The sequence below is a fragment of the Bactrocera tryoni genome, chromosome 2 (assembly GCF_016617805.1).
Source record: "Bactrocera tryoni isolate S06 chromosome 2, CSIRO_BtryS06_freeze2, whole genome shotgun sequence".
NCBI classification, from domain to species: domain Eukaryota; kingdom Metazoa; phylum Arthropoda; class Insecta; order Diptera; family Tephritidae; genus Bactrocera; species Bactrocera tryoni.
The window spans coordinates 52,626,222-52,653,423 of NC_052500.1; the positions used below are offsets into that span (position 1 = coordinate 52,626,222).

General features: G+C 36.5%; 1 protein-coding gene across 1 annotated transcript in view; it reads right to left on the minus strand.

The window, feature by feature from the left end:
• The window catches only part of LOC120768600 (dual oxidase maturation factor 1), a 51,114-nt gene extending 24,772 nt beyond the window's left edge, over positions 1-26,342 (minus strand). The window contains exons 1-4 of the mRNA XM_040095362.1: positions 26,084-26,342; positions 16,336-16,522; positions 11,797-11,854; positions 11,391-11,525 (exon numbers count right to left, since the gene is read on the minus strand). Coding sequence (XP_039951296.1) covers positions 11,391-11,525; positions 11,797-11,854; positions 16,336-16,500 — 358 coding nt within the window. The 5' untranslated portion in view covers positions 16,501-16,522; positions 26,084-26,342. The remainder of the gene's footprint in view (positions 1-11,390; positions 11,526-11,796; positions 11,855-16,335; positions 16,523-26,083) is intronic.
• Positions 26,343-27,202: the final 860 nt, after the last annotated feature.

The following is a 27,202-nucleotide window of genomic DNA, read 5'->3' on the forward strand; positions in this document are numbered from 1 at the left end:
GCAGTCCTCCCTTCAATAATCTATCAGTTTTTATCAGACCAAAAACTACTAACATTTTAGGTAAAATTAAACATTTTTTAAATACGGATCTCTTTTGATTTTTTTTTTCTGCCTCCACTGTCGCATACTTTTAGAGATGATGTGCTCCGAACAACATGACCTAGCCAGTGTAGCCGCCGTTATCCATCGAATGCGGAATTCGCTGTCGCCAAAGCGCAAAGGACCATAAATCTTCAGCAAAATCTTTCCCTCAAATACTCCTAACGCCGACTAATCTGATGTTTGTTGTCCTTGTCCATACCTCGGCACCATATTAACAGACGGTAATAATGACGGACTTGTAGAGTTTGGTCTTTGTTCTTCGATAAAAAAAAACATGCTTTTAAATTGCCTACTCAATCCAAAATAGCACCTGTTAGCAAGAGTGATTCAGTGTTGAATGTCTGGACCGATATTGTTGTTGCTGTCAGTGCTGGTTCCAAGATAAACGAAATTATCTACTACTTCGAAGGCATGACTGTCCACAGTGACGTGGGAGCCAGGTCGCGAATGCGATGACTGTTTGTTTGATGACAGGAGATATTTCGTCTTGCTCTCGTTTACTGCCAGACTCATACGCTTCGCTTCCTTATCCAGCCTTGAAAAAGCAGAATTAACGACTCGGTTGTTGAGGCCAAAGATATCAACACCATCGGCATACGCCAGTAACTTTTATAGAAGATTGTACCTTCTCTATTTAGTCCTGCAGCTCGAATTAATTTTTTCAGGAGCGCATTGAAGAAGTCACATGACAGGAATTCTCCTTGTCGGAAACCGCACTTGGTATCGAATGGCTAAGAGAGGTATTTCCCGATCCTGACTGATTTTTAGGTATTGATCAACGTCATTTTAAAGAGCCATATTAGTTTTGCGGGGACACCAAGTCCTGATATAGCGGCATAAAGTCACCTCCTTTCGATGCAGTCGAATACGGCTTTAAAATCGACGAATAGATGGTGAGTTTCGATCTTCTTTTCAAGGGTACTTTCGAAAACTTGGCGCTTGGTAAAAATTTGGTCGATAGTAGATTTTCCAGATCTAAAGTCACGCCGATTTCACTTGGAATCTCCAATTGATGCCATATCGAGAAAAGAGGAAACGACCTGCGCGCTGTTGTTAACTCGGCTATAACCGCGTAAACGGTGTCTACACCAGTAAAGAAGTAGAAAGTCACGCTGATAAGGTGCTATCAGTTTTTTGACGGTGAGCTTCAGTCTTTCATACACTAGGATCGATAAGACCTTAAATGCGACATTAAGGAGGTATATAACATAGTAATTGGCGTAGATTGTGGGTCCTCGTTTTTGTGGATTGAACAGAGCACACTTACATAAGTTCCAGTCGCCAGGCATGTTTTCATCCGACCATATACTAGAAAGAAGCTGATGCATGCACCTTGCCAATTCCTCGCCGCCGTATTTGAACAGCTCGGCCGGCAATCCATCGGTCGATTTATTTATTAGTTCCAAAATTTTTAGTTCACAAAAATTTTTATACATACAAGGATATGAATAAGTGTTTATCTTTGAATCCGAATAATACCACCAGCTTCAATGAAAAAGCCCTCTCCGAACTAAGAAAGTTTCTCTCAAATTTTTTATCTTTAATCAGATGTTAGAGAAGAATTTTCAATGGTTCAGTCTTAGTGGAATAAACCTTCCTAATGCAATACAATATGAAAACAAAAAACTATTGTTGTGTACTGATTATATCAATTGCATTATCTGAAACAAATATGTTGTTAATTTCGCTTTACTCAACAAGTCAAAGTATATTTTGTGTCATTTTTTAAATAAATACTAGAAGGTATTTGGCTGAGAAGAATATTCAGAAGTAAAGTTTTAAAATATAAGATATTCTACAAACAATTTAATGAAGAGAATCCTTCTCCTTTATTTACAGTGAATTCTGTATAAGACGGAGTGAAGTGCTGCATAAACTTTTTTCCTTTTTACGAATAAAGCTGAGCAGAATAAACACCAAATAAATTTTTGCGTATTTAAATTTCCACAAATTATATAAAATTATCTTCACTATTAACTACCATACCCGTACTGTCAAAATTAAGTACTTTGAATCCAATTCGAAACTTCATGTTAAGTCAAAACGTTCCTTCTCTCATAGCTTCTCTTGCTCCAACTAAGACTTGTCTCATTTAAAAACGAAACCTCTGTTCCAATTTACTCTAAGGCACGGATTCAATTCCCAATAAGGTAAAATTAAAAAGCAATAATCCTGCTTTCGGAAAATCAACCTTTCGCATGCACTTCTAAGATTGAAAAAGTCTCTCAATGAAAATCGTTCGCAAACAGTTAATACGGAGGCTGCTATATATATTTCTGGCCTAGGCAACACTAAGTGTTGCCAGGTGCAATCTGATATTTCCATTGGAAAGTTTGACATTTTTTAGCATAACATCACTCAGAACGTTTTGTCATTTAATCGTGAATTGTTTTATTTACAGGGAATTAAAAAATTCATCTCGGCCAAAAAATGGAATTAATTCGTGAACATTTTCGTGCGATCATTTTTCACAACTTTCGACGTGGATTATCACGACAAGAGTGCATCGATGAACTAAAATCTTTGTATGGCTATGAATCACCATCCTATAGCACTCTGAAAAACTGGTACAACGAATTCAATCGTGGCCGACGTTCGCTCAAAGACGAATTCCGTGCAGGTCGTTCAAAAACAGCCGTTGTGCCAGAAAACATCGATGGCGTACGTGAACTGATAATGCAAGATCGTCATGTAACATACCTTCAGATAGAGGCATGCCTATGCATTTCTCCCATCAGCATACATTCGATATTGTGAAACACCTGGCCGGTAAAAAGGTTTGTTCTCGTTGGATACCGCACAATTTGACAATCGCTCAAAAAAAGGCTCGTGTGGATTGGTGTAAAGAAATAATGAAAAAATACGATCGCGATGCTTCAAAAGACGTTTATAAGATCGTCACAGGTGACGAATCATGGATCTATGTGTATGAGCTCGAAACAAAACAGCAATCGACCGTGTGGGTCTTCCAAGACGAGCCAAATCCAACGAAAGTTGTTCGTGGAAGAAGCACTTCGAAGCAAATGGTCGCCTGTTTCTTCGGCAAAACTGGTCCTGTGGCGACTGTTCCGCTTGAGCAACGTAGGCCGGTCAATTCTGAGTGGTACATCACCACTTGTTTGCCTGAAGTCTTCGGAGAAATTCGAAAAACGAACAAGAGAAGACGAATCATTGTGCAAGATGACAATGCGAGCTCTCACACATCGGCTCAAATCAGCGCCTTTTTGACCGGCCAAAACGTCGAATTAATGGGTCATCCGCCGTACAGCCCTGACTTGGCACCCAATGACTTCTTTTTATTCCCACACATCAAGAAAATAATGCGTGATCAACGATTTTCGTCGCCAGAAGATGCTGTTGAAGCATTCAAAAACCATGTTTTGGAGGTGTTTCAAGCGGAATGGAAAAAGTGCTTCGAAAATTGGTTTGAGCGCATGCAAAAGTGTATAAATCTTGATGGAGAATATTTTGAAAAACAACAAAACCATTTTCGTTGATAAATGTTCCTATTTTCATTATTAGGCCAGAAATATATATAGCAGCCCTCGTATTATTTTTTAAGTTGTAAATAGATCTTCAATCAAAACAGAAAGAAAAGTCGAAGGTCTGAATTGTAACTAATTTTTTTGGATAATATACTTGTATATTGCTGTGACGACTGCCGTAGTCGCGCACTGTACTGATGTAGAGTGCTGATCGTAAATTCACTATTAAAATATATTCGGGTAATTGATAATGTTCTGATATGACTCTACTCTTTATAGGATTTTTAAAGCCCCGGTAGTCAAATTGTATAACGCCGATGCGTAAAAGAACAAGTAATTAAGACATAGATGGTTTAAGCCAAAACTATCGTCTATCAAATGTGATTAGCCGTACATTGTTTTTAACCACAACTTTTCTTACTAATAAAAAACTGTTAAAAATATAAACCTTTGTTGTTGCTGTTTCTTCATTATGTGCATTTTAGTATAACATGCAATTTACTCAAATATTAAATTGCAAAAAGAATAAGCAAATCTTCAAGTTGTCAATCACTTTGAGATGGTGAAAAATGACGCAAATCAGTAAACTGGCAGAAGCGCAACTGTCAGCAGTCAAAAGGTGTCACAAAGTTAACGAAGTCTTTATTTGGCAATAGACCGCCGCCGCCGGCCGATCAAAGCGCTTGTCAAATGCGAAGTGTGCCCAATCTTAAGTTGTTTTCAAGCGATTTTCAAATTTGTATTATTTAATGTTTTTTGTGTGCCTTTTGCAAACACTTTATCAAATTTGCTTTTATGCAACTATTTAGCGAATAAAATATGAAATTGAAATGCAAATCATTCACTAATAAAAAAAAAACGAAATAAAATAATAAATGAAATAAAACAAAAGAGCTAATATAAAAAGCGTTTTGCACACACTTCACACGAGTGCGTACTCATCAGGCAGGCAACCAGCCAACACGCCGAGCCACCAACTAATCGAGCGGTCGCACCGCCAGCAGTCAACAGTTGGTTCAAACAAGCGAACCAATAGCAATCGCGACAAGTGGCTTTTTTGGCTGCCACCATCAATTTTTGCTTAATCACCACTCAAAATCATGACGAGGCTTAAAGTTGAATGGATGCATGTAGGAAAACATTAAATTAATAATTATTGCTTGGCGCACAGTGCGTAGCACTTCTACTCGTACTTCGTACTCGTTCATTACAGCTGTCAAGCAATTTGCGTACGTCAGATAAAAGCGGCAACCCCACGATCCAGGCGGATCTAATGTCGGTAGACATTTGGTATGTTCACGCGCGCACTCAACATCCTGAGCCAGTTCAGCAGGCCGACAAGTCGCTACACTGTCTGCCGCCAGCCGAAGGCGGAAATGAAATGAATTGCTGAAAAAACTGCTCATTTTGTTAAGACAAGCACGCGCTTGTAATAGTTGGTTGTGGATACGTTAGTTGTTGAACGAAATGTTGCCAGAAGTTGAAAAACAAAAAAAAAAATTTCATTGTGATGATTAAATTGCCTCATTTACAAGCTCAAACCAAATCAAAAGTATCTAAGTGAAATAGAAATTAACTAGATGATTCATGAAATTAGCTAGTAGACTTAGCTATGATTGCTGAAGAGACATGACTGATATATAATAAAAAATGCAGCCTTGACGCTTGTAAATTAGTACACTAGTACTAATGCTAGTTGACTAGTACAAAGTCAAGGTAAAGTGAAATATTCAGACTAGTGGGCAGAGTACTTTATAGTTATAACACAGTGGGAATCTTGGGTACCAGACCAAGGCTATTCCACCTCATCAGGGTCTAAAATATAAATTTCTGTACTGAATAGCTACCAAAAATCAAATCGATCTAAATATTTACATAACTCGGCTTAAACTGGACTACTTCTAATGCCAGCTTCTGCTGGTCAAATCTATGAAACAGTACGGGAAAGTATCTAAAAATGCCCAAAATTCAGTTTCTATACGCACATGTATGTATATTCAAGTGGCTGACTGATGATAAAATGCACTGAACGTTATCTTTCGCCTCCTGTCTCAACAAAGAGTTAACTATACCGAACAAAGTACAAATAAATATTCGCTCCAGGCAATTTCTTCTCCGTTGTCCAGTTTTTACAAGACTAAGGTTAAAACATTGCTTTTGAGTCAACCTTTTAAGTTAACCTAACATAGCATAGTATTTCTTTGATGAATAGAATTGGTTAGAGTGGATCAGGAGGTCCGATCTAACGTTCACAGAAACGTAGACATTTAAAATCATGAGAGTGGACATTTTAATCTTATCAGCTAAAGTCTGTTAACTGATGTCGCTAATATACTTAGTAACCGATCACCGAATATGTCATCCCCAAGCTTTTTTGAGACAGTTCTGAAATACACTAAAATATGATGTGGTACCCCAACCTATGACAAAAATTTTGAGGTTCCGCTTCTATCGGCAGAGTTCTTTAAATATAGAAAGTAAAACTTTGTTATTGCATGAATCGAATGGTATGTAGAATTTTTTAAGTTGAGTACATAAAGATGTATCAAGGTGACACTAATATGCGCTAATATGCGGAATCTTATTAATAATTTCTTAACACATCTGAATTGAGCAATATATAAGTTATAGAATCAATTCATTAGCACTTTTCGCATACTCCAACTACATAGCTCCATATTCACTCTTTACACGCTTCATATATTTTATACAAATGTGTTGGTAGTTTTACAAATTAACACCTCAATGCGAACTCCCTGACGAAACCATCGTTTTGATCAGGTAAAATTACGCAAAGTAAAACATATAAAATTTTGTTCGAAAAAGAGAAGAAATGTCTTATTATCTAATAAATCATGATAAAACATTGTTGCGAATTCGTTGCAAATATATAAAACAAATAATAAATAAGAGCACACACGCTCGAAAATTATAAAATCCCATTGCAAGAGGTGGATAAATATTTGAGTTGACGAAAAACATCAAAGCAAATCGTGGTTGTGAATGGAGTGTGATGAAGAGAGGACACTAAAATAACAAAAACCGTTAAATGGTGATGTGATTATGTTTACAAAAGTTGCGCTTAGCTTCGGAATACATATTTACACATATAAAGCCACTTGTTGTGAATACATCGGATTATGACAATTATGTTATTACAACATTTTTATGGGTTTGCAACCGTGCAAAGTCTTTGAAGAAATGTTTGAAAAGAAAAAATTGATATTTCCCACAATAGTACTAAATAACAAAAGATCGCATAAAATTTGCAAAAGCTAAGTGGTTAATCCGTACAAATCGAGTGCTGGAAATTTTGAGCACACAAAAGTCATAAAACGGCTGATAGATTTGGCAATGACGTTTATTACAAAAGTTGGGGATTAAACCATATGAGAAACACAATTAAAAAACATGCGGTGTAAAAATGACAATAGGTGAAATAAAGTTATTTGGCGCTCCTGTCGCTCTAGATGTTTGACCAGTTTTATGACCTTACTTGACCCTCTTCGTAATAGCTACAAGTATACAATTTTGGTTTTTACAAAAGATAAACCACCTCTGAATAAGTGATTTGACATTATCTCTTATATTTCTATATCAAATTGGACTTAAACATCATAGTAGAATTTATGTAACGAAAAGCTTCTGAATTTGTTGATGATGCCAATGCTAAATAGTCAGTAACTCGAAACAAACCTTTTTACAACGGCATTTCAAGCTCCTTACGTAGAACTGCAAACGAAACCATTGGTTTTCAGAAAAGTTAAAAGAACACCTGGTACGATGAGAAGTGTCGTGTCGGAGTTGAGAGGAATGTTACAATCGACAACAATACGTGCGGGATGGGATAGATACCGAAAGTTGAAGAGGGAAGCGAGATGCATTTGCAGACAGAAAAAGAAAGAGGCTGAAATGCGTGGTACGAAGAGCTTGATAAGCTGGCCGACACGAAAAAATGCCGCGGCTTACAGAAGGTGATCTAGTGACCGATGCCCAGAGCATACTTAAATTATGGAGCGAACACTTCTCCAGCCTGCTGAATGGCAGTAAATGCACAGCGCCAGGAGAAGGCGAACCCGATTCCCCAATCGATGACGAGGGAGCAGACGTGCCATTGCCCGACCATGAAGAAGTTCGAATAGCAATTACCGGTCTGAAGAACAACAAAGTGCAGGGGGCCGATGGATTGCCGGCCGAGCTATTCAAACACGGCGGCGAAGAACTGATAAGGAGCATGCATCAGCTTCTTTGTAAAACATGGTGGGACGAAAGCATGCCCAACGATTGGAATTTAAGAGTGCTATACCCAATCCATAAAAAAGGAGACCCCACAATCTGCGCCAAATACCGTGAGATAAGTCTCTTAAATATTGCATATAAGGTTATCGAGCGTATTATGTGAAAGATTAAAGCCCACCGTAAAAAAACTGATCGAACCTTATCAGCGTGGCTTTAGACCTGGAAAATCAACAACCGACCAGATATTCACCATGCGCCAAATCTTGGAAAAGACCCGTAAAAAGAAGAATCAACACACCCCACCTCTTCGTCGATTTCAAAGCTGCTTTCGACAGCACGAAAAGGAGCTGCTTTTATGCCGCGATGTCTGAATTTGGTATCCCCGCAAAACTAATACGGCTGTGTAAGCTGACGTTGAGTAACACCAAAAGCTCCATCAGAATCTGGAAAGACCTCTCCGAGCCGTTCGATACCAAGCGAGGTTTCAGACAAGGAGGCTCCCTATCGTGCGTCTTCTTCAGTCTACTACTGGAGAAAATAATTCGAGCTGCAGAGCTTAATCGAGCAGGTACAATCTTCTATAAGAGTGTACAGCTGCTGGCGTACGCCCATGATATTGATATCATTGTCCGCGCCATTAGTTCTGCTTTTTCCAGTCTGGATAAGGAAGCAAAGCAAATGGGCCTGGCAGTGAACGAGGGCAAGACGAAAAATCTCCTATCATCAAACAAATAGTCGTCGCACTCGCGACTTGGCTCTCTCGTCACTGTTGACAACGTCTGATGGTGTTTAACGTGGGATCCTGCTGTCGACAGCTTAACTCCACGGTGCTCAAAAGCACAACGGATCAATACAATGCGTCGATCAGCGCCCCGAAAACTGGGTAAACATTTTCAGTACCAATTGGTAGTGTGGCATGGACACACTAACCACCTTGGTAGCGCTCGAGGCCCATATAAAACCTTTGCCGTACTTTGAGTCCGGCACCCGTTTGAAATGCAACTCCACATTCGACTGACAAAATCAGTTCTTCCCGCGATTTGGGTTTTAATCACAGCCACCACGAAACTCCACAAAGGGCCAAACCCAATGAGCAGACTGGAGCGAACTCCAGGGGCTACTGCTCCCCGTGGTACCAGGTTAAAGTCTTTGGTATGACCTTGTAGCCGAAGCTACGACCAGTTGAGCTTACCGCGGGTATATTCGGTTTCCCCCCCGAACCCTGAGGGGGTCCCCCCGTACCCACAGGGAGACGTCACTGTTAACAGTCATAATTTTGAAGTCGTAGATATTTTCGTATATTTGAGAACCAGTGTAAACACCACCAACAATGTCAGCCTGGAAATCCAACGCAGGATAACTCTTGCCAACAGTTGCTACTTCGGACTGAGTAGGCAATTGAGAAATAAAATCCTCTCTGGACGAACAAAGGCTCTATAAAGCTCTCTCATTAATCCCGTGCTGCTACATATATGTATAGTGCAGAGGCATGGATGATGACAACATCTGAAGAGACGACGTTATGAGTTTTCGGGAGAAGGGTTCTGTGGAAGATTTGTGATCATCTGCGCATTGGCAACGGCGAGTATCGCATTCGATGGAACGAGATACGACGACATTGACATAGTTTAGAGAATTAGGAGACAGCGGGTGTGCTGGCTGGGTCATGTCGCCCGAATGAACAAAAACATTCAGCTCTGAAAGTATTCGACGCAGTACCCGCCGGGGGAAGCAGAGAAAGAGGAAGACCTCCACTCCATTGGAGAGGACCAGGCTGCACTTGGTAGCTGGAATTAACGACAAATTGCGAAAAAAAGAAACGGCTGGCGCGCTGTGTTAGCTTGGCTAGCGTAAGCGATGTCTACGCCATTAAAGAAGAAGAAATAGTCTTTGTTACTTCTGATATTTTTAACGTATTTCTTTGATAAAAAAAAATAAGCCGTTCTGATCTGAGTAACAAAGATCCTTAACCAAAACACCACTAAAGCTTATATAAACTTTGCCTGAACTTATCGAAGCCATTTACCTCTAGAATCCCAATAATTTAGTAAAGGAAAATAGATAGGAGTAGAAGTAAATTATTTTTCTAATGATCATATTAAGCCTTCGAGCTGTAGAGTCCATAAGGTAAAGAGACCATAGTATAAGGTTTTCTAAGCAAATCCCTTAAATTTAATTTTCTAGAACATTAGAGATCGCTACTGAAATATTTTCCACAGATTTATAAAAATTAGTCAAAATTAAGAATGACTAAAGCAGTTCAACTTCAAGTTACGATCTCTCGCTTAAATTTTTGTTAAGGAAGTATAGATATTAAATTAGAAAGGCGTTTTAATTCATGTGTAATATTCAGTTTACGAGTCCATATTGAATTGGACTTGTCAAAGGTTAGAAGTTTGTTATCTACTATATCAAGCTGCAGCAAAAAAATTTCAAAGACGTAACAGACGCGAATACTTTTTCCAATAATCCGGAAATCTGGGTTTAGATATACTTGTAATACCCAGCATTTGTGAAGTAAGTTATTCTTACATGTCATCCGCTCAAAGCTGAATGGAGTGTACTTCTCCAGCAGCAGTAAAAACTATTAGTTTTTAAGTTTCTAAATGTTCATGCATTTTAGGAGTGTTTGCAAATGTACCGAAGCTTACTCCGTCCTCATCCAAGCCCTAGGCTTAAGTTCCTTAACGGAGAAAATGTTTACTAGTCCTCCAATCTTGTATTAATCAATTGAAATAAACGATATTTATGGTCTTTGGATCTAAGACATTTTCAATCAGAAAGATCTTCGTCCCCCCCAGACAACTTATTTTGGAGGATTTTTGGCGATCGGCTACGGTATTAAGAGAATCCAATTTTTTATTTCGAAAGGTCAATATAGAGTTATCTGTGAATTTGCTCGAAGAAATTTCAAAGCATTAACTCAATATGTTGCAAAAATGTAAATGGTACCTTACGCCATTTAAACAGTGAGACCTTTGACCACTGTAGATAATCATTTCATGAAATAAACTTAAAACCGTTATAGAACTTCAATTTTCTTTTTATTGTTACATCTTCGTCGTCCCAATGCTTCTGCATCACAACTAGTTCCCTAGCTATATAGAAACAGATATAGAGTCCTGTGTTTTTCGCCATTAAAACTTCGAAAAATATTTCTTTGGTACAAAAGTTTCATTCTTATACAAAACATTCGTGTTGATGAGAGAACTAGGTGCGATTATAGGTTCAATATATACACTGCATTAGGATGGTCCTTAAAAATTCAATTAATTTCTCGTCTTCAATCTATATAAGTGTGATCGGGCATATATTAAAACGCATATAGATTTTTGGTCACTATAGAAACTTTCAAAGATTTGTAGCAGAAGGGTTAAAGTTCATAACACTGAACATTTTTTTTATATTTTGTTTTAACTTAGTTACGAGTAGTTTAAGATTTTAAGCATTTTTTACTCATTTAAGTACCACCCTAATGTCACACAAACAGAATTATTCCCCACCCATTTCAAAAAATGCAATATTCACACCCGCACTCATACCTGCTCCCACACTTTCGCTTACCTGTCAACGTCACATTGACGTGCATGAGGCCGATATGCGTGCCTATCCGCGACGGCATCTTCTCACGCGAGAACGCCTTGTACGGCGCTATGATGGTTGTGTGCGCCACATGCCAAGCGGAGCCCAGTCGCGTAACTGTTTGTATTAAAGTGAAACAAAAAATTCCAAAATAAGTACATAAACTTCAACTATAACACACAAATTAATGATTTAATAGACGGTCATTTGTAGTCGAAAAAGTGTGCAATAAAACTCCGCAAATAAATAGAGGTGCTAGCGAGTATAAATCACACGCGGGTCGACCGTGCCTTCGCGCAGGCGCCTGCCTGTGTCAACCAGCTGAATTTGCTCAGTGCATGTGTATGTATGTTTATGGATATATAAAATTGATTGCATAGCTACTCACTTAGTATGACTAAGCCCACGAACAAGCTGAGAGTGACTGTCGAAAATGTGGTGAATTTCTGCAATAAAAAAACGAACAAGTTTCATCAAAAAGAGCAATTCAATAAGAATATCCAAAATCCATATTATAATAGAAAAATAAATAAATAAATAATCAAAATAAAATACCGTCAAACAAGAAAACCGAAAAAATAATTAATTAACAATTACAAGTTTGTGGTGTTTCTCTTTGCCTTATATTCGTATTCTTTGACGCGGAAACCTTTTATCGCGTCATTCAGCGCTGTTGTCATTTTTCGGCTTGATTGCCGGTAATTGGTTGAGATTTAGAATGTTCCATTTTAGTGTTGTTAAAATTAATTAAAGGCTTATGATAATTACATGCAATCAATTTTCTCATAAATACTACCACGAATTAAGATACGAAATGTCTATGGGTTTTAGAATGTTCCAAAATTGCGCTTAAGTAGATTTTAATGTTTCAACAAATGCAGAGTGGTTTGACTATAGATCTGAAATTCCCATACAAAAGCTTAGAACATTGATCATATATCACCTCACAGGCCAGTATACTTATTTTCTCTAATATTTTCTGTCTCTGGTTCAGCAATTATTCGTATCTGGTAAAGTCGAAGAGCCCAAAATGAATTTGTAAATGCCACAACCCAACCTAACTATTTTTATACCCTGAACAGGGTATATTAAGTTTGTCACGAAGTTTGTAACACCCAGAAGGAATCGTCGGAGACCCTATAAAGTATATATATAAATGATCAATATGTCGAGCTGAGTCGATTTACCCATGTCCGTCTGTCTGTATATATACGAACTAGTCTCTCAGTTTTTAAGACATCGTTTTGAAATTTTGCAAACATCATTTTCTCTTCAAGAAGCTGCTCATTTGTCGGAACGGCCGATATCGGACCACTATAACATATAGCTGCCATACAAACTGAACGATCGGAATCAAGTTCTTGTATGGAAAACTTTCACATTTGACAAGATATATTCACGAAATTTTATATATGTTATTTTCTAAGGCAACAATGTAATCTCTAAAAAACTTGTTTAGAACGGATTACTATAGCATATAGCTTCCATACAAACTGAACACATAGTTACTAACAGAAATGCACCTGTGAAGGGTATTTAGCTTCGGTGCAACCGAAGTTAACGTTTTTTCTTGTTTTAGTAAACAAAAATCCGAGCAATCAATCCATCAAACAGAGATTGTAGAGTGACCACTTGAAGTTTTAAGGACACACAGGGAAAGTAATATGACTAACTGTCAACTCGAGGAATATTACTTTCTCTCTCTCTAAACGAAGAACAATACAGTTACATCACCCTCTAATGCTATAAAATATCTTAAATAGTCCTCGAATTGAATACAAACTCGCTGTGTTTGATCTCTGCGATTTTTCCAAAAAATTAGGGAAACTAGTAATGAAATTATCCACTTCATATTAAGAATCGGGAGTCTGTCCTTAATAAAGTGGTATAACCTTACTGTTCTAATACAGCATATTAGCTTATGACTGCCTATTAGATGTATATTGAACTGACAGCTGAATGTAGAAAATATAATATCCTCCGAAGATGTCTACTATCCTGCTATTGTTAGAAGTCGAGTCGGGAATATTGGTTCAAAGTCCAAGATATTAGTAGACTCCGTGCTAATATTCATTGAGATAAGTCGTTGGGTTGAAACTAGAAATAGACATGGTAACATTTGCGAACATCTCCAGGAAGACAAAGAATATAAGAAACATCAAATGCAACTAGTGGAATATATCTTTTTCTATACCATTAATCGATTTTATTAATATGCAGTATCTTTATGTTAAGGTCTAAATGATTTAGATTGCGGATCAAGAAACCGTCAATGAAGAAGATGGTATAAGATGAGGAAAGCACTAACTATACAAACAGAAAAGATAGTGAAGAGGCTGACGAGCCCTCTGATGACTAAAATTTTCGTTTGAATTAGTACTGCAATGAAAAGTACATTAGATCTTGGAAGAGTACCTCTTGAACTACTATTAAGCGATTATGATAAGGGAATTTCTTTAAAAAGTCAGGTAAGAACCGACAAAGTTAAGGAGTATATTACATTTTTTATTTCGTTCCTTTTAAATAAAAATGTTAGATGTGATAAACTCAGTAAGTAAAATAGAAAGAGTCTTAAAATAGTTAATTCCACCTATTTGATTAAAAAATATAACAAAGTCAAAATCGTTTCCATTATTTTTGAAACGATTAGATGATATACTTATACATAATGAAACTAGACCTCGCCCTAAATCGAGAAGATCTGACACAGTTTATAGTATATTAAAATCTAGTCCCTGAGAAATAGCAATTTCTAACTGCGAATCAATTGAACCAAAATAAATTATGAAGCCAAAGGTTAACATGAAAACACTCTGCTTCTAAGTAATTTTAAACTCAATGGGAACCGGATTATTATTTGGATAAGAAAATAAGGAAGACAAAGAACTTTCTGATTTCATTTCTAACCGCCCTTAAGTGCTTTTTCCAGCGATAGATGAAGTGACATAGAGCTATCTCGTATAAAGTGTAATTCTAAATAGAAAAAAGTCGTTTCGAAAAGTTAGAAAAGCATTTAAAGTTAGTAAGATTATTTATAAAGTGTAATTCTAAATAGAAACAAGTAAGGAAGGGCTAAGTTCGGGTGTCACCGAACATTTTATACTCTCGCATGGTAAAGTGATAATCGAGATTTCATTATTCGTCATTTAAATATTTTTCAAATACCGTATTTTTGTAAAGTTTTATTCCGCTATCATCATTGGTTCCTAATGTACATATACATATATTATACAGAGAAGGCATCAGATGGAATTCAAAATAGCTTTATATTAGAAGAAGGGGTGGTTGTGAACCGATTTCACCCATATTTCGTACATGTCATCAAGGTGTTAAGAAAACATTATATACCGAATTTCATTGAAATCGGTCTAGTAGTTCCTGAGATATGGTTCTTGGTCCATAAGTGGGCGGCGCCACGCCCATTTTCAATTTTTAAAAAAGCCTGGATGCAGTTTCCTTCTGCCACTTCTTCCGTAAAATTTAGTGTTTCTGACGTTTTTGTTAGTCGGTTAACGCACTTTTAGTGATTTTCAACATAACCCTTGTATGGGAGGTGGGCGTGGTTATTATCCGATTTCTTCCATTTTTGAACTGTACATAGAAATACCTGAAGAAAACGACTCTGTAGACTTTGGTTGACATATGTAGCTATAGTAGTTTCCGAGATATGTACAAAAAACTTAGTAAGGGGCGGGGCCACGCCCACTTTTCCAAAACAAATGCGTCCAAATATGCCCCTCCCTAATGCGATCCTTTGTGCCAAATTTCACTTTAATATCTTTATTTATGGCTTAGTTATGACACTTTATAGGTTTTCGGTTTCCGCCATTTTGTGGGCGTGGCAGTGTGTCGATTTGGCCCATCTTCGAACTTAACCTTCTTATGGAGCCAAGGAATACGTGTACCAAGTTTCATCATGATATCTCAATTTTTACTCAAGTTACAGCTTGCACGGACGGACAGACGGACGGACAGACGGACGGACAGACAGACATCCGGATTTCGACTCTACTCGTCGCCCTGATCACTTTGGTATATATAACCCTATATCTGACTCTTTTAGTTTTAGGACTTACAAACAACCGTTATGTGAACAAAACTATAATACTCTCGTTAGCAACATTGTTGCGAGAGTATAAAAAGTCGTTTCGAAAAGTTAGAAAAGCATTTAAAGTTAGTAAGATTACTTCCAAAATGTTGTTTAATAAAGTTTAGGGATATGTAAATGAAGAATCTAAGTTTTGTTTGTTAGCCTTTGTAAGTTTTTGTGTTTTTTTTTTAACACTTACGATCGTTAAGGGGGTTTATAGAAGCTCTGACGGCCTTAATACTAAGGAAAAAACTCTGAAATTCCTACAAAAAAAGGTAAGGCAGAGTTCTTCATATTTTTAGCTAATCGTGTTTTCGGACCTTTCTTAAACCACACATTTGTAGTCACATTTCCCTCTCCTAACGAGGTATCTGCTATTTTCAAACTTACTCGTCTCGACTTTTGTTCCCAATTTAGACACAAATTGCTTGTTTCATCAACCTAATAAAAACCGGTTATTAGTCAGTTCGTATTTCATTAGCAAAGATAAAGAAACAGTATAAGTCAATGCGCTGCGGCTTTACTAATTTTAGCATAAAGCGAAAATAAATTTCATTATTCACTTTTCCTCTTAAATTCTGGGATTTACTCAAATCATTAAATGAACACAGCAAAAGTGGATAATAAAATACTAATGAGCTACAAACTAAGCTAATGCTCGTAAACTTTTATATATATCAAATAACAGTTAAACTCTATGTGTAGAATAACAAAGTAATTTGAATACCGTTATTCTCAAATGTATGGCCCCTAGCTCTAATGAGGTTTTAGTACTACATATAGGCTATATTTATGTAAGCTTGACAACTAAGGGAATATTGAAATTTAAATATTTACCTGTTTTCTCACACCGGGAAATATCACTAGAAAAGCAACGTAAAATGTTGCAAATAAAACAGAGACGGCAACAATGGAGACATCGCCTGTCACCGGTGTACGATTTGGGAATGAGTATAGTGTGGGTCCACCGTCGTCACGAAAAGCGTCAAACCAACCCTTCATGCTGTTTTGAAATTTTTGTGTTCTGAAAGGAAAAGCAAAGTAAGATCAGTAAATTAATAAATTTAAAATAAAAATTATTTAGATGCAAAAGAATATTTTCTAGAACGTACATATGTCACATTTTGGTTTCAAAGTTGATAAAATAAATTCCACATCATTTGATGTGATATCGACAACACTTTCGATTAAATGAAGGAACTATCTTATTCGTTTTCAACTAGGTGAATAAAATTGCCTTAATGAATTAAAAGACATATAAACGACTTAGTTTTTAAACCCCCAGTGATCTTTTATTTTGACCTATTCTGTTCGACAGCTTTATTCGCCGAGTTTTCTAATAGGGATGATATGATTTCTAAGTGTCGTTTTGGCCACTTTCAGTATGTGATGATCTGTAATTTTTGTTTTCATTTTATTTAGTAACGTTTTTAATTTCATCTTAGAAAGATATAGGCAATAACAACAAAGTATTCAAATTTATTATCAAAATAATTATTCTCCAATTGCAACTCTTCGTGCGCTTTTGCGATTTTATGGTCGTAATAATCGTTCACCTGTACTCGAATTGTTGAAAATTTCCAGCGTACATTTTCATTGCATAATGTTCAAGTGCCAACTAGAGAAAGAAACGCAGGAAATAATGAAAATATTGCTGTTGTTCAGACAAGTGTTATTGAAGACCACAATTTGTTGATTCCAAGACGTTCTCAAGAATTAAGTGCATCCAAAGCCACAACCAGAGCCATTTTGGAAACGATTTGGGCTTGCATACGTATAAAATTATTCTCACTCAAGAACTAAAGCTATTGGACCACAGTAAACGTCGAAAATTTGCTGATTTTGCAATGAAACAACGTGAAAAAAGACAAAATTTTTTTAAAGAAAATCAGCTTCTCGAATGAGGCTCACTATAACTGAGTGAATAAATAACCAAAACTGTCGATTCTGGTGCGAAGAAAATCCACAAATTATTGGTGAACAGCCATTACATTCATTGGTGTGGCTTTCGATCTGGTGGAATCATCGATCCGTACTGATTTGGAAGTGAAGCTGGTAACGCCGTTACTGTTAATGAACAGCTGCATAGATCGACGATAACCAACTTCTTATGGCCGCAATATTTGGTTTCAACAATACGGGGCTACGTGCCACGTAGCACCTGCAGCAACCGAATTATTGCGAAAAAAGTTTAGAAATTCGATTATTTCAAGAAACTGTGACATTGAATGTTGTGATTTAACACTATTAGACTAATTCTTGTAGAGTTATTTGAAGTCATTGGTCTTTAACAATAGACCAGACTCTCTTCATGACACACGACTTGATCTAGTGGAAAAAGTACTCGAAAATTGTGTTCATCGAATTCGTTTCTGCAAAAGAAAAAATTTGCCTTTCCTTAAAAATTAGTGTGCTTACTTTTAAGGAATTATTTCAGTCTCATTGAAAAATCCTGCACAAGTTTCGAAATATTTTTGAATTCTATAAGAAATTTAGAATCTAAGTAATTAAAAATTCCATTAATTTAGATTTTACTTCGACCGGAATTTGTCTCTGTGAATCACTATGATAATTACTTTGATTGCTCACAAAAGCTAGGGGAATTTGAGTTTTCATAGAGGTATGGAATAACTAAGCATTTTCAAAAGCGATAATATAATTTAAACAAAGTTCGCACCGCGATCCAAGGTTTCCCTTTGTAATCGGCTTTGGTCTGGAGAAATGGAACCTACTACAAGGTGGGTTCCAAAGTAAACAATTTTACAATCTATTTTATTCAACATAGTCTCCTTCTGCTTCAATACATCTTTTTCCACGGTCCAAAAGCATGTCAAACGAGTGTTTTAACTCGTTGGCCGGTATGGCCGCCGGTCTGCCGGTGCAAGCCTTTTGAATGGCCTCTACGTCTGCATAACTCTTTTCTTTCATGAGCAAATGCATTTTTCCGAAAAAGAAGAAGTCGCACGGTGCCGTTAATGGTTAAAATGTGATTTTTGGTCAAATAATCGACATTCGAATGTAGGATTCTGAACAATTTTTGGTCGTCAGTCAATTTGTGCGGAACAAACCGTGCCCACACCTTTCGTAAGCCCAAATGTTCGGCTGATTTTTGATGAATTCATGCACAGTTTCGTTGGAATTTCTGGTGATCACAGATTTTGATTGTTGATCGTCATTTATGTCCACTTTGAAAACGTTGAAACCACTCGTGCACTCTGCTACGGGATAAAAACGATGTTTGCTAAAAAATGTGTTTTACTATGATTGGCCGAGGATCGGGGAAATTAACCTGTTTAATAAAATAAAAGCGTGACCAACTGATTAAGTAATGCCCGACTGTCTGTATATACGCGAACTAGTCCCTCAACTTTTGACATATCGACATGAACGATTTACAGACGTGCTTTTCTTCCCAAAAAGCTGTTCATTTGTCGGAATCGCTGATACCGGACGACTATCGTATAGAGCTGCCACACAAGATGACCGATCAAAATCAAGTACTTTTATGGAAAGGCTTTTTATTTGAAAGGATATCCTCACGAAATTTGGAATGGGTTATTATCAAAGGCAGCGTTACAATCTCCGGGGAAACTATTCAGATCGGTCAACTAACGCGTAGAGCTGTCAGACAAACTGAACGATGACAAGTAAGGAAGGGCTAAGTTCGGGTGTCACCGAACATTTTAACTCTCGCATGATAAAGTGATAATCGAGATTTCATTATACATACGTCATTTACATATTTTTCAAATACCGTATTTTTGTAAAGTTTTATTCCGCTATCATCATTGGTTCCTAATGTATATATTATACAGAGAAGGCATCAGATGGAATTCAAACTAGCGTTATATTGGAAGAAGGCGTGGTTGTGAACCGATTTCAACCATATTTCGTACATGTCATCAGGGTGTTAAGAAAATATTATATATATAAAATATTTCATTGAAATCGGTTGAGTAGTTCCTGAGATATGGTTTTTGGTCCATAAGTGGGCGAGGCCACGCCCATTTTCAATTTTTAAAAAAAGTCTGGGTGCAGCTTCCTTCTGCAATTTCTTCCGTAAAATTTAGTGTTTCTGACGTTTTTTGTTAGTCGGTTAACGCACTTTTAGTGATTTTCAACATAACCTTTGTATGGGAGGTGGGCGTGGTTATTATTCGATTTCTTCCATTTTTCAACTGTATATGGAAATGCCTGAAGAAAAAGACTGTGTAGAGTTTGGTTGACATAGCTATAGTAGTTTCCGAGATATGCGCAAAAAACTTAGTAAAGGGCGGGGCCACGCCCACTTTTCCAAAAAAATTGCGTCCAGATATGCCCCACCCTAATGCGATCCTTTGTGCCTAATTTCACTTTAATATCTTTATTTATGGCTTAGTTATGACACTTTATAGGTTTTCGCCATTTTGTGGGCGTGGCAGGGTGCCGATTTTGCCCATCTTCGAACTTAACCTTCTTATGGAGCCAAGGAATACGTGTACCAAGTTTCATCATGATATCTCAATTTTTACTCAAGTTACAGCTTGCACGGACGGACGGACGGACAGACAGACATCCGGATTTGGACTCTACTCGTCACCCTGATCATTTTGGTATATATAACCCTATATCTGACTCTTTTAGTTTTAGGACTTACAAACAACCGTTATGTGAACAAAACTAAAATACTCTCCTTAGCAACATTGTTGCGAGAGTATAAAAATGAAGGACTTATATGGAAAAGTTTTGTATTTGCCAAGAGATCTTCACAAAGTTTGGCACACATTATTGACCAATGCAACGCTACAGGCTCCGAACATATTGTTTATATCGGACCACTACAGAATATAGCTTCCATATGAACTGACCGATAACAATCCAAATAAAAATATTTTTATATCCTTTTTTTGCTACAGAAATGCAACTGTGAAGATTACTATTATTGCTTGGGTGCAGTTTTTCTTGTTTTGGATTTTTGCTATGGACAGTATACATATATGTATGTACTTGTAAAAGTATAATCATTTTACAGCAGCAATTGTTGTAAAATTATCGAAGTAATAAATGCAATACTTACTAAGCCAAAGGTAAACACAACAAACTAAGCTGCCACACGCTTCACTGTTTTCTAACAATAACGCTATGATCTTCAGAACGAAGCACGGTAACCGATCGCACGCCGTCTTACAACTAAATGAAGACAAACAAACAGTTTTACGTACATAAATAGAAGCCTGGGAGGAATTCAACAAGTCATGTTTGGCTGACTGTGAGCTATTCTCACCTATTAATAAACAATTGATCATAAGTACATAAATGTTATGCAATGCGGCATGCCGCTTAGCAAGAACAAAAGCACAACTAATGTATGTACTTATCTTATTCATAAAATAAAAATATATTTTTTTTCAACTAAATGAATAAATTTTTATTGCGATATGACTTGATTTCTTTGTTCTGTGTAAGAAAAAATGTTAAATATATATTTGTATGTAAGTGTGTGTATTTCTAAGTTTCCTTTGTTAAAACTTGTCTAATTGTTAATTATTTTGGTTTACTCGTATCCGCGTTTAACAAAAAACACAAAAATAAATGATTTGACCAAAAGCCGCAAACTCATTAAGAGTGCCAAACAAAGAACAGAAAATGTATAAAAAGAAAAATTAAAGCAATTTGTAGCGGTCAGCAGAAACATATGTACATATGTATGTATGCTTACAAGTATGCGCACTCATACAAATACATATACATATAATATTCAGAAATATACGTATATATATTTATAAAAGGCGGTAGAAGTATTTAGTGTCGACTTGCGATAAAATAGGTGAATGTACATATGCATGTAGTATTGTTGTTATTTTTAGTGTATTTGTTTAACGAACGGAACGCGTAGTCGCTCGCCTGCAGGTTAAAAGCCGCAAACTTCAGTATTCTCAAAGTTTAAGTGGCAAACGAGCTGATATTTACTTGAGTTGAGTTGGAAGTGACGTCTGGCGTTCGATATATTTGGTAGAACAAAAGAAAAAAGTCGAAAAAAATATAGCAGATGAAACTAAGCTGTGCCTGTGGCAACAACCGGTTCTTATTTGCTTTTTATTGTTTCACATTATGTTCTCTTTTATTTAATTTATTTTCAGCTCGCTAATGTATAGCAACGAATACATACAGTATGGCGTAAAATCCAGTGTATGATTGTCCGTCTGGGATTAGATTGCTTCAAGCGAACATATTTTATACCTTTCATGCCATGTCATAAATGCATTCGAATATTTATATATTTACCCTACTAAATGTCTTCAATATTAAAGGGTGATGCTTTTCGAGGTTCCCTACTTTTTTAAAGAAATCAACACAGAAACTTCAAATTTAATGGGGAATGTTTATTATCATTCGAAAGAACATTCTTTGGCATTTATTTTCTGAAGATTATCTCTTTCAAATGTTGGCCGCGTCAACGTCGGCTACGGTTCATCCGTTGAGACCAATTTTCGATGCCTCGTTCGAATATTTCGACTTCGAAGTATTCTCTCAAAAAATCAATTGATTGATGCGATGTGTGCCCCGTTTTGTTGAAACCATATGTCGCCGAGATCAAGAGCTTTAATTTCAGATATCAAATAGACGGTCGCCATTGATGTTTACGTTCTCAGCAGCATCATTTTGAAGGAAATATGGACCGATGATTCCACCGTCCTACAAACCATGTCAAACTGTTGGTTTTTCTGGATGAAATCGCAGTTCTTAAATCCCTTCAGGTTGAAAAGGTCGAATCTTCTTGGAACTTTCCAAAAGCCCATAGAGCGAAGGGATGTCACTTGAGACGGTCGAACGGCTTCAGTTCTTGCACAAGCTGTACTTTGTATACTTTCAATTTAAAATCTCGACGTAAAATGCACCAAATCGTTCTATAAGTCAGTCCGAGTTGCTGCGAATGGCACCGAATCGACTCTCAACGGTCTTCGCAAACAGTCTTACCTACGGCTGCTAAATTTTCTACACTGCGTGCTGGACGTGGTCTACTCGGTCAAATATTAGGTTGTCAAAAAAGTCTTGCGGTATTTTCGCTAGTTGGCGCTGAAAGCGCGTAGTTCTAGTTTTATTCATCGCATCGGGTCATGCTATACCTTTTTGGAAAGCTCTAACACGTGTTTGATTGATTGTCGTTTCTTTTAAGTCGTTCGTGAGTTATAGCGTCGCAAACATGGAGCAAAATAAAGAGAAAATGCAGCATATTTTACAGTACTACTACGATAAAGGCAAAAATGCATTTCAAGCCGCCAATAAAATTTGTGCAGTTTATGGACCCGATATAGTTTCCATTTTCACCGCACAACGCTGGTTTCAACGTTTTCGTACTGGTGTAGAGGTGGTCGAAGATGCGCCACGCTCCAGAAGGCCTGTCGTCGAAAATTGCGATAAAATCGCTGAATTGGTCGAAAGAGACCGGCATAGTACATAGCAGTCGTAGCATCGGTCAAGAGCTGGGCATGAGTCATCAAAAATTCATTTCAATTTCAATAAAAAAAAAAATCAATAAAAATACCGCAAGACTTCGTTCTTCATTACAACAATGCGAGCTTTCACACATGAACTGAAATATAATTTTAAGCCACTCAAAACATTGACTTAATGAGTCATCCACTGCATAGTGCTGACTTGGCAACGAATGCGTACAAAATAAACGACTTCTAAAGAAACGATTGATGTGTTCAAAATCATGTTTTTGAGTTAGCTCAATGAGAAAGGCGAAAGTGCTTAGAGTTAAATATTATTTTCTGCTACACTTTTGAATATAACGCTCATAAGTAGAAGCAGTTCATAAAGAGTTTTTTCAATCAAAACTGCGTAACTTTTTGAATGCACCCAGAATATATCACTTTTCTATAAAAAAAAAAGTCCTCAAAGAACGATTCATCGCTTTGATAAAAGCGAAAGGCACCACAAAGTGAAGGAGGTAATGAATTGAAGACTTTTAAAGTAAATGGGAAATATCAAAACAATGCAAAAAGCATAGCATATGAAGAGAATGTGTCTAAAAATAAATATTGGCATGCGCGTGGGTTTTTTGATTGCTCTCAAATCTTTGCGAATTCATTATGGAATTCTTTTGAACATTTTGATTTGTCATGCTCAAATGCATAAAATTCTCACTCACGTTAAATTACACGTGGCTGTGGGTTTTTCTAATCAGAAGCTAAAAAGCATTAGGTGAGTCACATAAAATATTATCAAAAAAAAACCTTGCTTTTTATGAAAGTTTAGCAATTTCTGAAAATTTTTGTAATTAATGCACTGAAATCATAAAAGAAATCACTATCATTAGTAAAATCTCATTTTTAAATATCTTTTGGCGGCAAAACTATTTGTAACCACGATCTTGACAATATCTACTATCAAAACATGCATTATCTGAACTAGCCTCATCAGTTCTACGAGTATATGTTCTAAGCCAGCAAAAAGATTTTCTAGACTGCCAAGAACAAAAATATTGCAAGCAACAAAGTTAACTAATTTGATCCTGAACTTTTAAATATGTACATATGGTAAACAAAACTTTGCACGAAAATTCCCATTTGAAACGTAAAGAACGTCGGTCCTTCATTATGCCAAATATGGATAAAAAAGAACCTTGTAAATCATTGTCAGATCATTCATTGTCAGATCATTCATTACCATAAAGGATTTTCTCTTTCATATCGTTGATTCGTTTCTTTTTGCGCTCTAAGCTCAATTTGTAATTAGTGAATTATTGAGGCAAGACCGCGACACGTTCTTCTTGAGTAAAACGAAATGTGAAATCTTTCTTGTAATTTTCTTACGATCATGACGACTCCAAAAGAAGTACTGTTTCGAAATTGTCATCATATTCTCTTTATCTATCATTAAGGGTGCACTATCTTTGTAAACGAAAATAGACAGAAGATTTAAGTTTTACGTTAGTTAATTAAACTTTATGTGCTCTACTATAAATAACCGAGTACTATAGAAGCAACGATTCTGCATCTACATCGCCACAAAGATTTGAATTTACCCAGAAATTTTGGCTTCCATGCTCATTTTCAAACAGAGAGACATGGACTACCAAAATTTTAGGTGTTGAACTAACATTAATCCTAATCTGAAGCTTTAAAACCTCTATTGTATTCCTGTATGGTCATTTTACCAGCGATTTTGGCTTTCGCTTATCGTCCCTCGAACGTCCAAAAATTCTTTTTGAACAATTACTGATATTCAACGGTGTTTTCTATATTCCCAATGCACTTTTCTTTTTTTGTTTTTTTATTTGACATGGTACCCTTCAAAGGTGATACACTGATTATAGCGACCCTTCAACTTTTCGTTACCATTTTTGCTACATGTTTTGTTTTTTGCTTCAAATAATTCCTCAGTTTCGGCGATTACATCTTTATTCGGCGAAAATTTTTGCCCAGCGTGCATTGTTTTGAATCCTGAGAACAGGATATAGTCGCTGAGGCCATATCCGGAAAATAGGGTTGCTATCGTTTTCACTGACTTGAGAAACGGTACATTGGCTTAGTGAAACAGAACTTTCTTTTCTCATCTAACTCGGTCGTTTTTTTCCTTCAAACTGTCCATTAAGTATATGTAATAGTCGCTGTTGGTGGTTCTTCTTTTCTGAGAACAGTCAATAAAAATTATTATATTTGCATCCCAAAAAGACATAACCATAACCTTGCCAGCTGACGCTAGCGGGTTCATCTTGTGTAGTCCATCCCGATGACTGTCGATGTTTCTTTGAAGTGAAATGATGTAGACATGTTTCATTCATTGTCACATATTGACGCAAAAACATCATCTCCAAACACTGCTGCGAACCATCAACTCGTCGTTGTTTTCGGTCAAAAGTAAGCTCGCGCGGCAATCATTTTGCATAGAAGTTTCTCATAGAAAAATATTCGTGAATGATACGATATACACATTCAGTTTATATGTTTATTTCGAATGCCTGCTATCTTGAACAACTTCACTTTACCGCCATCCGAAATTATTTTGTGGACTTTTCTGATGTCGTCGGTAACAACCACTTTTGGGCGTCCACTGCGTTCACCGCCTTTAAGCTTAGCTTACCAATCCATGATGGTTTATTTTCCTAGAATTCAATTCTAGTAGCGCAATCTATGTAACACGCCGGGGACTTTCGAATTGAGCTGTTAATATCAGTCAGCTATTCAGGTGAAAGGGGCCTATTGCAGATGGAATGATAGATGATAGGTGGAATAAGATAAGCTGTGCTATTTTGAAACATATTGGTTTCACTTTTATTGTGGCAACTCTATAAATAGTTTTTTTTTGGATTCCGATTGTGCCTCTTTAAAGTGCATACGGACAGATTACTTCCAAGAACAAAAATATATCGATTTGCCAACTATAACCAATTTTACTATAAATATAATCATATGATGCCAGTATAAATATATGCATGACCACAATTCGAAATGACAGTCAGTTGAAATGAACAACTGTAACTCTATAAATGCTTAACTAATTTAATATGTATGTATAAACACGACTATTTAAATAACTACATATATTAGTTATATGCATATATAGAAATACATAATACGGATTTAGTTACACTTACCAAACTTGTCTAGAATCTGCATTCAATTATAATCTAGTATACGAACAAATGTTGCTTGTCTTCTTTGTAATACGTGTCTATATAATACTTGTTTGTATGTATGTGTGTTGAAGTTGTACTCGTCCGTCTCCCACTGCTAATCTGACGTGGATTTCAATTTACTTTCAGTGATGAAAATAAGTTATGACATGAAATATTTCCCAACATCTGCAGGTTACAATGAAAATATCTGGTTTTGTTGTCAACTGCAGTAATGCATTAGCTGTAAATTGAAAAATACATAATAATAATTAAATTAGTGTTACTATCGTTAATTAAATATTAATTAAGAAATTACATTACACTGCATGATCTCATAGCACTTGCTTACATAAATATAATTTCATACCAAATTTTGCCAAAGGCAGACATTATTGATTTCAAGTAAAGATTTGTATTGGGTAATGAAGTATGATCAAATAGTTTGTAGGCAGAATAATAAATTTTGTAAAAGTTCGTTTCGCAACGTGCTGTGCCAGCAGAAACTCTCACAATCGACCAAGCAAACACGAAGAATTGATGATCCTAAGCTACGTTTGGAGCTCGAGGTATTCCATCTTAATATGTAAATCCAATGAAGCACAGATGGTTAAAGGAGACATTTCACTCCACAATCCAATTGACAACCACGCGATGAACGCAATGGAATAATTAAAAAAATTAAAAGGTTAAAACTATCAACAACGACTCTTAAATAACATTACTGGAACACTTAAATCGCGAAACCGACTTCATTTGAAGAAGCAGAAACAATGACGATAACGAATATATTGAATATGGCTTCAAATAGTTTCCGTATGCGATTTCGGCTCTGAGCGACTCTAATTTGTATTTATTTTACATTGTCACAAAAAGTACATAAAAGTTGTAAATAAAACGCCAACGATGTTTGCAGTCCTCGAAACACTTTTCATAATCACTTTTTTGGATGGCAGTTCTTTTGCAAATTTTGTTTTATCTCTTCGTCGAACCAAATCTGGTGCAATATCATCATGTAAAATCCCTAAATTGTTCTTCCACAATTTCGACAGATTTCGAAGAATATTCTCACGCTAACGCCTCAATATGGGCAAATAGAAC